Below are 13468 nucleotides of genomic sequence, written 5' to 3'. Positions count from 1 at the left end.
GGCCGAGCCCGCTGCACCTGCGCACCGCGCCGCGCTGACGGGGAGGCGGGGCCGTCTTTCCCACGAGGTCGGGGTTTACGCCTTCTCCGTGGCCTTCCAGGCTTCCGTAGTCCCCTCGCACCCACCCCTCTACTCCCGCGACACCCGTTTTCCAAAGTCTGGTGGTTCGGGTCCCACTGTGTCTAGTTCGGGTGCGTCTGCAAACCACTTGTGTTATTATGTATTACTTTCTTTTCTTTTCTTTTATGTCATTTTTTATTTATTTATTTTCAATTTTTTATATATTTTATTGATTTTTTACAGAGAGGAAGGGAGAGGGGATAAAGTCAGAAACATCCATGAGAGAGAAACATCGATCAGCTGCCTCTTGCACACCTCCTACTGGGGATGTGCCCGCAACCAAGGTACATGCCCTTGGCCGGAATCGAACCTGGGACCTTTCAGTCCGCAGGCCGACGCTCTATCCACTGAGCCAAACCGGTTAGGGCTGTATTACTTTCCTTATGTTGACTCACCTTTATTTTATTTAAAATAAACCTTTCTAAAAATAGGAAACGACCATGATTATAGTGGCAGGTATCTGTAAAAAGAAATCTGTTTTGTAAGTAGTTATATGTAAAATGGGTTTTTACCTGTCAAAACTAAACACAGTAACAATTTCCAAAACTGCACACCTAAGTAAAAAGCACTGTTGGCAATCAGCCTATAATAAACTAGTTAACCCACGTATAGGTGAAAATGGGGTATTACAGCAAAAGAACGCCATATTTATGTACAGTAAATAAAAGATGTCTAGCTGCCTCTTCTGCTATGATTGGAGTCTGAGAACTCCAATCAAATGGATCACGGAGCTGTGGTTCTACCAATTTCTGTTTCAAGAAAACATGTGAAGCTAAGCTACTTAATAATGTTGGAGTGAATTCTTTCCATGGAAACACATCTTGGCTGGTAGGTGATACTGAACTGACCCAAAGACAGGCTGGGAGCCTGCCTCTCCTCCATAGCCTTCCCCTCCAGCAACTGCAGCCAGGCTACTGGCTCCTCGACACAAGGTTTAGAAGAATTTACAGGGAGAAGCCACCTCATGGAAAGTGATGGCGGCTCCCCCTCTGCTCTACCCTTCAGGCTGACAGGAGAGTTTCAGCTGTTCCCCACCCCTCCCACACCACGCACCACTATTGCATACGCCCAGGAAGAGGCAAGAATTAGAAAAACAAAACAAAACAAACAAACAAACAGAAAACACCAGAGAAATATCCCTGACTGTGCAGCAGTGATGGGAGAGGATCTGGCCTTCAGGAGCAACCCAACCTGAATAACTCAGCTCTCTCCTATTGCTTCCTTTGGACAGGGCTCAAACAAAGCACTCACAATGGAAGGCTGAATTTTCCTAACGTGTGGAAAGAAAATATGAAAACCAAGACATCTCAGTAGAAATCAGTCTGGATCTAGTAACTAGATGTGCTCAAAACAGAGTGCCTTAGAGTCAGTTACTGAGGACAACCAGCATTAAGTGGGTATTTCTCAAGACAGGCGCACCAGAGGCAGCACTGCAACACAAGGTGAAACAAGACGGCCTCAACTGTTCCCAAAATGGTGAAAACAGGGGGCACAACGAGAAGAAACCATTTAGTGGGAACTGAATTTACCTATTCTTTGGTTTGCCCACTTGGTTTTACTAAATGAAAATGACGACAACAACGATGATGATGATGATGATGATGGTGGTGGTGATAATGATGATGATCACATACAGTGCTGAGTCAAAGAGCAGACTGACCATCTTTCCAGAATGAGTTAAGTGAAATCTGCAGTGTTTATTTTGGCGACTGGCACCATATGAGCTCAGGGAGTCACCTTGAATGCACAGATGTATAGCCATCATATTGTTCATTAGCTGTCACATTCCCGCAGGTTGGCAGCCTGTGTTAGGATCCAGGATAACTAACAATGAATAAAGTATGAGGATCTCTTAGGAAATGGAATTCTAGCATAGCTGAATATTCAGGTATTCCCTTTCTGTGCACACACACATATGCATTGTATATGTGTATGGGTGTGTGAGGAGCTAATCAGAATGAAAAATATAACATTGTAATTTGAGCTATTTTGCTGTTTTTTAACTTGTTAAAAAATTATGAAAAAATGTTAAATGCAAATGTTAAAGTATATGTAAAGACAGCAATGTTGATGTTGCTAGGTATAAATAAAGAAAAAAGATATTGCTAGGTAGTTGAACAACATTGGGAATATACTAAATGCCCCTGGGTTGTACCCTTAAAATGGTTAATTGCATGTTATGTAAATTTCACCTAAATTTTTAAAAACTGCTAGAACCACCCTGGCTGTGTAGTTCAGTTGGTTAGAGCATTGTCCCCATAAGCCAAGGTTATGGGTTCCATCCCAGATCAGGGCATATATAAATTCAACCAATAAATGCATAAATAAGTGGAACAATAAATTGATCTCTCACTCTTTCTTTCCCTAAAACCAAGTTTTAAAAAGAAAAAATAATTGCTAGAACCAAATAACCTTTAAATTTTTCTTTTCTTTATTTTAGCGTGCCCAGAGTGCCTCAGTTGGTTGAGCATCCTCCCATGCATCAGACGGTTATGGGTTTGATCGCCACTTGGGAACCTATGGAAGGGAACCAACTGATGTTTCTCTCTCTCTGACCAACAGGATTTGAATTCAGTTCCTCCACATCCTATCCAATGTCAGTCTTTTACATTTTAGTCATCCTAATACGTGTGTAACGGTATCTCAGACTATTTTGCTATATTTGTATTTCCTTCATGACTATTGATATTGAGCAGGTTTTCATGTGCTCATTTGTCACTCATGTCTTTCTTGATGAAGTATTAGTTGAAATCTTTTGCCCCCATTTTAGTGAGTTATTTTCTTATAACTGGATAGAGTTTTGAGTTCATTCTGGATACAAGTCCTTTATCTGGTATACGTTTTGCAAATATTTTCTCCCATTCTGTGGCTTGTCTTTTCATTCTCTTAAAAATGTTCTTTGAGGAGCAGAAAATTTTAAACTATAGTGACAGAAAGCACATCAGTGATTGCCTAGGGCCTGAGAGTGTGACAAAGATTGGCTGAAAATGGACAGGAGGGATTTTTTTTCCAGGGGTTTTATATGTTCTCTAACTGGACTGTGGTGACGATTGCAAAACTGTAGATTTACTAAGTATCATTGAATTTTACACTTAAAGGAAGTGAGTTTTATGCAATGGCCTTTTAGTACAATTTAAAAATGTTTTAAATTGTTAAGGTATGAAACCCTTGGGTGTGTCAGACACTATACTAACTGCAGGGTATAAGATGATGGTGAACAAAACATCCCCAATCTTTATTCTCCTGCGGACTTGGCTAAACAAATACCATAAGTACTGCCCTTGCTGGTATGGCTCAGTTGGTTGAGCATTGCCCAGTGCACCGAAGGGTCACTGGTTCAATTCCCCGGAGAGGGCACATACACAAATTTCGGGTCCAATCCCTGGTTGGGGCAGGTGCAGGAGGCAACTGATGGATGTTTTCCTCTCTCCTCCCCCCCCCCCTATAAAATCAATAAGCTTTTCCTCAGGTAAGGATTTGTGTTAAAAGAAGATACTGCCAAACAGTTTTCCTACTGAATTCCAGTTGTTCCACGCGCTCGTGTTGGCAACTTAAAAAAAAAAATCTGGAAAAAAAAAAATAATAATCTGGCCCTGACCAGTTTGGCTCAGTGGATAGAGCGTTGGCCTGCGGGCTGAAGGGTCCCGGGTTCCATTCCGGTCAAGGGCATGCAGCTTGGTTTCAGACACATCCCCAGTAGGGGGTGTGCAGGAGGCGGCTGATTGATGTTTCTCATTGATGTTTCTGATCTCTGTCCCTCTTCCTTCTGCTCTGTAAAAAATCAGTAAAATAGCCGAAACCGGTTTGGCTCAGTGGATAGAGCGTCGGCCTGCGGACTGAAGGGTCCCGGGTTCGGTTCCGGTCAAGGGCATGTACCTGGGTTGCGGGCACATCCCCAGTAGGAGATGTGCAGGAGGCAGCTGATCGATGTTTCTCTCTCATCGATGTTTCTAACTCTCTATCTCTCTCCCTTCCTCTCTGTAAAAAATCAATAAAAAATATATTTTTAAAAAAATCAGTAAAATATATATTTTTAAAAAATCTGTATGCCACCAGTTTGTCACCTGTAGCCTAGGCATCTCCAGTTCTCCAGGGAGAAAGATCTTTATGAGCTAAGTTCAGATCTCAGCCGTGTCAATGTCTTAAGGCCTTGTAGTGTCTCCCACTCCTTGGATAATAGCCAAACTGCTTAGCCTGGCATCAAACACCGCCTGTAGGCTGTGGCTCTACTGTTTTCTGCCTCTTCCCTTAAATCTTCACTGCCACTATCCTTTTCTCCATCCCTGCCACTCGGAAGGCCCCGGAGGGCTGTCAGGATCCACTAAGACTGCATGCTTTGGAACGCGCTGTCCCCCTGGCCAGTTTGTGTGCTCTCTCTCCTGCGGACTTGGCTAAACAAATACTGAGTCCTTGGAAGAGGTATCCTGTCTGCAGTCTCTCTACCCCAGGGCCAAGCATAATGCCTGGCATTCAGAACGTATCTGTGCCAGGCCCTCTCTGGTGTTGTTCTCTTTTAAATGCAGATCGAAGAGAAAAAAGGATCAATTTTAATATTACCCTGCGGCCCCCCATTGTTCTCTCCAGAAGCGACCACTGGCAACTTTCTCGTACATTCTTCCTGAGCGAGGCAATGAGTGTGTAACTTCATATTGAATATACCCATATGTTCAATAGACGCAATGGAAAAGCAAGCTGAGATTGGACATAAGGAAAGGCCTCATTGAGAGGGTGACATTTGTGCAAAGACGGGAAGGAGGGTGAGGAAGGGACTGCAGTGGTCTGAGCGAGCAACAGGTGACAAGGCCCTGAAGCAAGGGGTGCGGGGCCTGTTCGAGGTTCAGAAGGCGGAACAGGGTGAGCAGCGGTGAAAGTCATCCAACGGGGCCACATCAGAGGTCTGTACAGGCCATTCTAAGGACTTCAGGCTTTCTTGAATGAGAAGCGAAGGCACTAGAGGTATTGATCAGGAGTTAGTCTAATGATTTTCAAAATTCACTTAGTAAAGCGATGCCTCAATATTTCTTTCCAAGAGCTTGGTTTTCACTATGTGAAGATGCCATAGTTTATCGGGGCCTCTCAAATGATCGACATTTGGTCTCTTTCCAAGCTTTTGGATTCGAAGTAGCCTGTTTCTTCCTCTCCAAGAATTCCAGCTTGCAATTTCCCGATTAAAACTTTTTTCTATAATCTCAACTCAATTTCATTTTTTACAAGTAACTGTTTATTTTAAAAATAACCAACAGCCCTAGCCGGTTTGGCTCAGTGGATAGAGCGTCAGCCTGCAGAGTGAAGGGTCCCAGGTTCGATTCCGGTCAAGGGCATGTACCTGGGTTGCGGGCACATCCCCAGTGCGGGGTGTGCAGGAGGCAGCTGATCAATGTTTCTCTCTCATGGATGTTTCTAACTCTCTATCCCTCTCCCTTCCTCTCTATAAAAAAAAAAAAAATCAATAAAATATATATTTTTAAAAAATAACCAAGAGAATAACGTGCGGTCTCACTGATTCTGGGGTTCCCAGCTCAGAGCCCCAAGTCAGAAGCCCTTATTTCACTTTTAAAAGGTGCTTATATGAGCAACTGGTTAAAAACAGGCAGGAACCGAGGGGGTGTGCTTTCCGCTTCGCTTCAGCGCTAGAGGGTGACCCTGGCTCAGGAACCCACAAGGCTCTGAGTCGACCCCCATGCACCCCCGACTCCTGAAGGGACGGATGATCAGGAGAAAGCTCCGCAGAAAGGCCGGGTCCGAATCACCGGCTGGGGAACACCGCCGCACGGCCGGGAGTCGGACGACGTCGCAAAGACCTGCGCCTGCGCAGTGGCGCCTCGGGAAGTCGTCCGCTCCCGCTTTCCTTCCCACGACCTCCCTTCCAGCGCCTGCGCATTGAGACCCGCTTCCCGCCGGCCTGCGAAGCTGGAGACCTAGATATCCTTTCTTGCCGACTGAGGTGGGAGAAATGGATCCCACTTGCATCCATTATCTCTCCCTTCTCAGTCTACGAGACAGACTTTTAAGTGTTTCATCGCCACTCACCCGCGATGGAAGGGAATGAGTCCTTGGGGCACGTAAAGAGCTGGCAAGAACCCAAGTATCCTGGAGCGTTCTGGGTGGGATCACGCACAGATCACGTGGCGGGCATCCACCAATCGGCAGGCAGACCGCACTTTGCGGCTCGGCTTCAAACTGCCGTGAGGCGAGAACGGCCTCCGAGGCCCCGCCCCCCTCGCCTGGGTCTGGGGCCCCGCGAGATGGCAGGCGGGAGTGGGGGCGCCGGGAGCGGGGGCGGGACGCAGTGGTCGAGTGACGGCCCGCCTCACCTATTCAGGACGCGGACCGCAGCCGAGTGGGCCCCGCAGCCAATGGGAAGGGGCGGGGGCCGGCCGGGCCGGCGAGGAGGGGGAGCGAGCGGCCGGGGGATGCGGGGGGAGGAGAAGGCGGGCTCCCAATCCGGTTTCATCTGGTTCTCCCACTGCCCCCATCGCGGGTCCGAGTAGCTTGGGCGGCGGGAGACGCGGCAGCGGCCAGGCAGCCCAGGTTCGCCAAGCCACTAGGCGCGCCGCGGCCCTCAGGCACCCAGCACGCGCCCGGCCCGCCGCCACGATGCCCAAGAGGAAGGTGAGCGGGGACCGCGGCCCGCACACGCCCCCTCGCCGCCCAGGCCTGCTGCGGCGCCCGCGAGGCCCAGGCCTGGCGCGGTCCGGGCGGTGTGGCCCAGGAGGCACCCCGGGACCGGCGGCGGCGGAGGGCGGGCGGGCAGGCGCACGGCGGCCTCGTGCGCGGTGCTGGGGAACGCGCGGTGCCCGCAGCTCCGGGGGGGAGATTCGAACCGGCGGCGGGAAGCCCCTGACGTCAGCCGGGCATTGTTCTGCGGGCGGGCGGGCGGGCGGGCGCGGGGCGCGCGGCACGTCTGTCCGCGGGCTGCGCCCACTCCGTGGCTTCCTTCCACAGGTCAGCTCTGCGGAGGGGGCGGCCAAGGAGGAGGTAAGGCCCGGCTCCCGGCCGCGGGGGGAGGGTCCGGTGGCGCGGCAGCCTTCACCCGTCGCTCATTTTCCTTTTCTCTCCCAAAGCCGAAGAGGAGGTCGGCCCGGTTGTCAGCCGTAAGTAGAGCAGCCCCCGCCCCGTCTCTCCCGCGTGGGGTCGGGCCGCGGGGAGAGACTCAGTGCGCCCTTTGCCTTTCAGAAACCCGCGCCTGCAAAAGCGGAGGCGAAGCCCAAAAAGGCGGCGGGAAAGGTGGGTTTCGCACGGACCTTCGGGGGCCCTCGTGTCTGCGAAGCGCTGCTGGCCGCGGGACTTGCTCCTCCATAAAGCTCGTTGCCGGCGACTGAGATACTGATGTTGAAAGTTAAATGTCAGCCTCCTGAAATGTCGGAATTTTACCTTTTTTTTTTTTTTAAGTTTTGCATTTTAACAACTAAAGTAAAGTTTTTTTCTTACTGGCCTGAGTAAAATAGGGACATCATTGTCCTGGCTGATGGGGGTGTGATGTGTCACATTAACGCTGCTGCAGAATTTAGGAAACTTAATGACCAAAAGTGTTAAACATTAACCTGAGCCCGCCAGGGAAAGCCGCCTTTGTGTTGGTGCGGGTGTGCAGTCGGTGCTGGTGCAAGGTGCGCGGTCGCACGCTTGTGTTTCTTCTGACAACAGCAGCGAGGCCGGGACCGAGGCCGGGAGAAGAGGGGGGTGCACGGTTTTGCCGGTGAAGTTTACAAGCCGGGGTAGCGGGTCACACCTTTCCGGTGTGTGTGGGTTCTTTCTTTTTTTTATTTCAGAGAGGAAGGGAGAGGGATAGAGAGAGAAACATCAATGAGAGAGAATCATTCATTGATTGGCTGCCTCCCGCTCGCCCCCTACTGGGGGGTGGAGCCCGCAGCCGGGGCGTGTGCCCTCGGCCGGAGTCGAACCTGGGACAGTTCTGTCCGCAGGCTGACACTCTACCCACTGAGCCACACCAGTGAGGGCCATTTTTTTCTAACAGCGTTAATCATGACACCTGCTGCTCTGGAAGAGATTGGCGATCGCATAGCTCACTTTGCAGGTCGTTGGAAGGAAGTTCTTGGGGTTCTGTCCATGTGAAAGCTTAAGCTGGAAAGGCAGAGCATATATATGTCCATCATTTGTAACTGTTTTTGGATTTGGCTGTGAAATCACCCTCTGCTAAGCTCTCCATGTTCTTCAAGGCGAGCACATGGTGTGATTAATTTCTGTTCACTCAGAACTTAAAAGTGTTTCTTTATTTAAACATCGTACAGAGCTGAGTGTAAAAATCTTAATTTTTCTTTAATAGAAAGTTCTGCTTTGTGGTGTTTTTTTAAGGGTTGAAGGAAGGTATGAACATAGTAGTTTAGCTTAGAATTTCTCACACCAGAAGATAATGCAGAAATTCTCTGTAAACAAAGTTCGAGTTCCCCAGAAAGTTTTCTTGGCTGAAGAAAGAAAAGGTGGGTCATTTAAGATGATTATTGATTTCAGAGAAGGGAAAGGAGGAGAGAGAGAAAGGGAGAAACATCAATGATGAGAGAGAATCATTGATCAGTTGCCTCCTGCATGCACCCTACTGGGATCGGGCCCACACTCTCCGCTTGGCCAAACTGGCTACTTAATCTTTGCTTTTTTAATAAACCAATTGGATGAAATACTGTGCCTACTTACCTTTTAAATTGTTCTTTCTTTCCTTATCGATGTCTGTCTATACTTTGGTCTGCCTTAAAATTATTTTCATATAAACAGTTCCAATTTTAACTCCAGTTTGGGACATCACATGTAATGAACATTTTATTTTCTTCCTCTCAGAGATCAACAGGTAAGTCCTCGTCTCAGCGTTCCTTAAGGAGCAAGCCTGTCCGTTCATTTTCCCAAAGGACAAAGAGTGTCAGTGGCCCTTTCCTTTCGTTTATGTGACACATCTTTGGTTTTATAGTAGGTCTGTTTGTTGCCATAATTAATCCATGTAAAGCCTAAAAGAAGGGAAAGCTTTTGATGTATTGATTACCATACTACAGGTTAGACATGCTGTTTTCCAAGCATGTATATCCAACGTGTGCTCCTGACTTGGATAATTTCCTTAGAAGCATTTTGAAAGTAGAAGCATACATAAGAGAAATGTGTTACTTTATTTTGGGTTTTTTTCTGACTATTAATAGTTAAAAGGGGTATTATTTCAACCCTAGCTGGTTTGGCTCAGCAGATAGAGAGAGCATCGGTCTGCGGACTAAAGGGTTCGGGTTGGATTCTGGTCAAGGGCATATCCCACTTTGGGGTCTCAATCCCCATAGGGGGCCTGCAGGAAGCAGCCAATGATTCTCTCGATGTTTCTCCCCTCTCCCTTCCTCTTTAAAACCAATTAAAATATTTTTAAATAAAGTAAAAAGTGGTATCATTTCAGTCCAGGCTATTGTAACACTTCATGGTAGCAACCTGTGGAACAGTGTTATCCCAAATATGTTTGTTTACCTAATTTAGTATTTATCCTAAAGGTATGGAATTAATAGTCATCAAGCAGTTTATGTATGGAATGCCACAACTGGTACAGAATACAGTGCACTGATTTTTCTCTCAGCATTGATGTTTGTGAGACCACATGCCTGCCTTTGTGGCCATTTAACTCAAGTATTGGGGGTATTGGTCATTATTGATAGGGGTCTTGATACTACTACTGGTGACCTAATTTAATTTAATTTTGGTGTTGCTACATTTACAGGAAATGTTAAAATATCTATTAAATTTCCCATTGATGGATGGTATCCATAAATATTGTTCTGTAGTGCTTTAAACGTCGCTTAAATTTTAAACTTATTTTATCATCATACTAATTAATATGTGTGCTTTCAGATTCTTCAAAACACCTAAATGATAACGATAAACTCAAAATTGATCCTTTTAGCTACTCATTATATGATAGTCAACCTGACCATACAACATCTTTCAGGTGAATGGGCTACTGTGAGGGTGATTGTCTTGTCAGCTCAGTGGACATTTGACTATTTGATTATTCATGCTTAAGAGAAGTTTGAGAGTTACTGGGGAAAGAGACAACTCATTTGTTCTGCCATGTGGAAATTCAGAAAATAGTGGATGATGAGGAAGGTGTGGGGGGAAATTGTGTAGTTCAGGCCTTAGGTTTATACATCATTAAGGCTTGCTAGGCAAGTCCTGTTACAGTTCTTCTTAGTGGATGTGGTTGTCCTGCTTACTGGGGGTGGTGGACCTTAAGGTGGCTCGTGTGAAAAGTGTCATGTAACTCAGGCTGATGTGCAACTATTGTGGATACTGTCTCATAGGATAAGTCTACAGACAAGAAAGTGCAAACAAAAGGGAAGAGGGGAGCAAAGGGAAAGCAGGCGGAAGTGGCTGACCAGGAGCCTAAAGAAGACCTCCCTGCGGAAAATGGAGAAACTAAAAACGAGGAGGTTGGAATGTTTGTGTTGTTGGTTTTTACTCTGACAGTAGATAATAAGTTACACTTTTATGTAGCTGATAAGATGGTATTTATCTTTTATATTAAATATTTTGTGGCTTAGTGGTTGACTGACATCCATGCGCAGAGACGTCGCTGGTTTGATACCCACTAGGGGGTGTGTGTCCTCATTTTTCTATATCTTTCTCCCTCACCCACTCTCTAAAATCATTAAAAACATTTTAAAATAAATAAATAATAAATGGACTGCAAGGTTTTGATAAATAACTTTAAGCCAACTAAGCCTCTTTTTACATTATACTGGCTAAACTAGAAAAGAAATAATTTAGGTACTTATTTTTAAGCTTTTCTACTTATAGATCAAATTTTAATGTAATCATCTACTAAATTGTAAGGTTTACAATCACAATATACTTTGAATTCCTGGTTCTAACCACAGCATCAAATATGTGATATAAGAAGACATTACTAATCTAGTTACAAGGGAAGTATTGAATACATGTTATCAAACTACAGTTGATTCTTGTTACTCATGATGGTTATGTTTTAAGAGGTTGCTGTGAATACTGAACAGTTAGGGGAAATGCAGGGTTAGAATCCTTTACACTGATCACAACACTTCAACTGATTATAACTTTATTTCATCTGTGTTTCTGTTTAATATATGTTGTCAGTACATTAGCATTGAACTCAGGGCCAACAGAAACAGCACTGCAACTCATGCCTAAATGAAGCTATCCCCCCCCCCCCCCATGTGTATTTTCTCCATGAGACACATTACAACATCCTTGCACTTGGCAATACAAGACAATACTATACTTGTCTAGACAACATCATCCCCCAACCGCCTGGCGCGCTCCCCCCCCCCCCCCCCAAAAAAAGAAAAAAGAAAACGTGGAATGTGTGGCACTAAATAGAGCTTGGAAAAGATGCTTGTTTACTGTATTAGTGCTGAAACAAGAAGCACAACCTCAGCTGGTAATGTGCATGTTAGATGACAGATTATTGGTGTTATCATGGAGGCACCATGACTATTGATTTGGGGTTACAAATAAATTTTAATGAGTAGGTGAATTACAAATAAAGAGGATTGGCTTTTTTTTCTCTTTTTTGATCCTTACTTGAGGGTACATTCTTTTCATTTATTCTAGGGAGAGAGGTGGGGAAATACCAGTTGGTTGCCTTCTATGTGTGCCCTTACTGAGAATGGAACCCGCACCCCTTCGGTGCATGGGACAACACAACCAACTGACTCACACTGGCCAGGGCAAGAATTGACTATTTTTAAGACCTAAGAGTTATATGTAGAACTTACATTGTGTTAAATTCTAATCTCAAAGATCATAGCAATGACACAGAAACCAAATGTTTAATCATTATTTTTCCTTTGATTTGCAGAGTCCAACCTCAGATGAAGCAGGAGAAAAAGAAGCCAAGTCTGATTAATGTCATATACCATGTCTTATCAGTGGTCCCTGTCTCCCTTCTTGTACAATCCAGAGGAATATTTTTATCAACTATTTTGTAAATGCAAGTTTTTTAGTAGCACTAGAAACATTTTTAAGAAGGAGGGAATTCCACCTCATCCCATTTTTTTAAGTGTAAATGCTTTTTTTTAAGAGGTGAAATCATTTGCTGGTTGTTTATTTTTTGGTACAACCAGAAAATAGTGGGATATTGAATATGGGAGACTTTGATTGTCTTGGGTGTCAGCTGAACATTCCATAGATGGGGGTAGTTTTTATATCCTATAATACAAAGCATACTAAATGGCAATTTGGAGTTAGTCGTGCGTTTGCTATGTCTTGAACATTTTAAATTACTTCTATTCACATGTTTTTGGTACAGTTGTTTCCTAAAGAAAACCACTCCTTGATCGTGACTCTCCCTGTCAGAATTTTGTGCATCTGGAACATCTTTGTTGTGGTAGTCCAGTTTTCCTAGTAACTTTGTCAATGTGCTGTGAAAGATTGAAAATTTGATTATGTAGTATATATGCTATTAAATTGTGAATTAGTGGGACTTTGATGTAACAGCGTATCAACATTTGAAGATATTGGTACTTGATACTCTATTAAGGAAAGTCAGCCTCTAAATTTTGAGCTGGAAAGTCACTGGAATAACTGTTCAGAAAAGAATCACAACTACATGACTTGACATTTTTGGTACGTATGTTAAGAATTGTGTACAAATTGAGATGTCTGTGTACTGATCCTCAAAACAATAAAATCTCAATTATGAAAGAATTATTTGAGGCACATGGATTAAGTTCTGGCTTAAATTTTATTTAAACAAGTTCCATGTACTTCCAAAATTTTATTTTACTGTAAATGACTTGGATGTGAGGGCACTCGGATGTGTGGGCGATCTGGCTGCGACATTTCTCACCCCATTGATCACAAGGGTTATAAATTACTTGAACACATCTACATTGTACTTTTTTGTTAATCCTTACCTGAAGATATTTTTCCATTGATTTTTGTTTTTAAGAGAGAGTGAAAGGGAGGGGAGAGACAGAAACATCAATTGGTTACCTCCTACATGCGCCCTGGTAGGGCCCAGGAATCTAACCTGTAACCTAGGTACCTACCCTTGACTAAATCAAACTTACAACCCTTTAGTCCATCCGCGGGCGGATCCGCCCATTTGAATTGAATAAAACTAAAAAAAAAAAAAAAAGACCAAAAGACCGTACCCTTTTATGTAATGACATTTACTTTGGATTTATATTAGTTCACACAAACACTCCATCCATGCTTTTGTTCTGGCCCTCAGGTCCAGTTTAAGAACCCATTGTGGCCCTCGAGTCAAAGTTTGCCCACCCCTGCTAGTCTGAGGGCTGGTGCTTTATCCCTTAAGCCAAACCAGCTAGGGCTACGTTGTACTTTTAAAATGTGTGACTGCATTGGTACAATAATGGAGAAATAGTCTAAT

The 13468-nt window shown here is 44.9% G+C and overlaps 1 protein-coding gene across 2 annotated transcripts; it reads left to right on the top strand.

The window, feature by feature from the left end:
• The first annotated feature begins 6022 nt into the window (after window positions 1–6022).
• On the top strand, window positions 6023–13188 carry HMGN1 (high mobility group nucleosome binding domain 1). 2 transcript variants are annotated; one of them, XM_081086532.1, is made up of 7 exons: window positions 6023–6064; window positions 6612–6732; window positions 7066–7098; window positions 7185–7214; window positions 7297–7347; window positions 10398–10526; window positions 11933–13188. In XM_081086532.1, the coding sequence occupies exons 2-7, from the start codon at window positions 6718–6720 to the stop codon at window positions 11978–11980; spliced, it is 306 nt and encodes a 101-aa protein (XP_080942658.1). In that variant the 5' UTR covers window positions 6023–6064; window positions 6612–6717; the 3' UTR covers window positions 11981–13188. The 2 variants fall into 2 exon arrangements, with proteins under 2 accessions (XP_080942658.1, XP_080942657.1); XM_081086531.1 differs by lacking the exon at window positions 6023–6064 and having other exon boundaries at window positions 6511–6732.
• Window positions 13189–13468: the final 280 nt, after the last annotated feature.

This window comes from Myotis nattereri (genome assembly GCF_964212035.1).
Source record: "Myotis nattereri genome assembly, chromosome: 3".
Classification (NCBI taxonomy): domain Eukaryota; kingdom Metazoa; phylum Chordata; class Mammalia; order Chiroptera; family Vespertilionidae; genus Myotis; species Myotis nattereri.
Note: the sequence above shows the minus strand (reverse complement) of the source record. Positions and strands in the feature narration are given on the sequence as shown.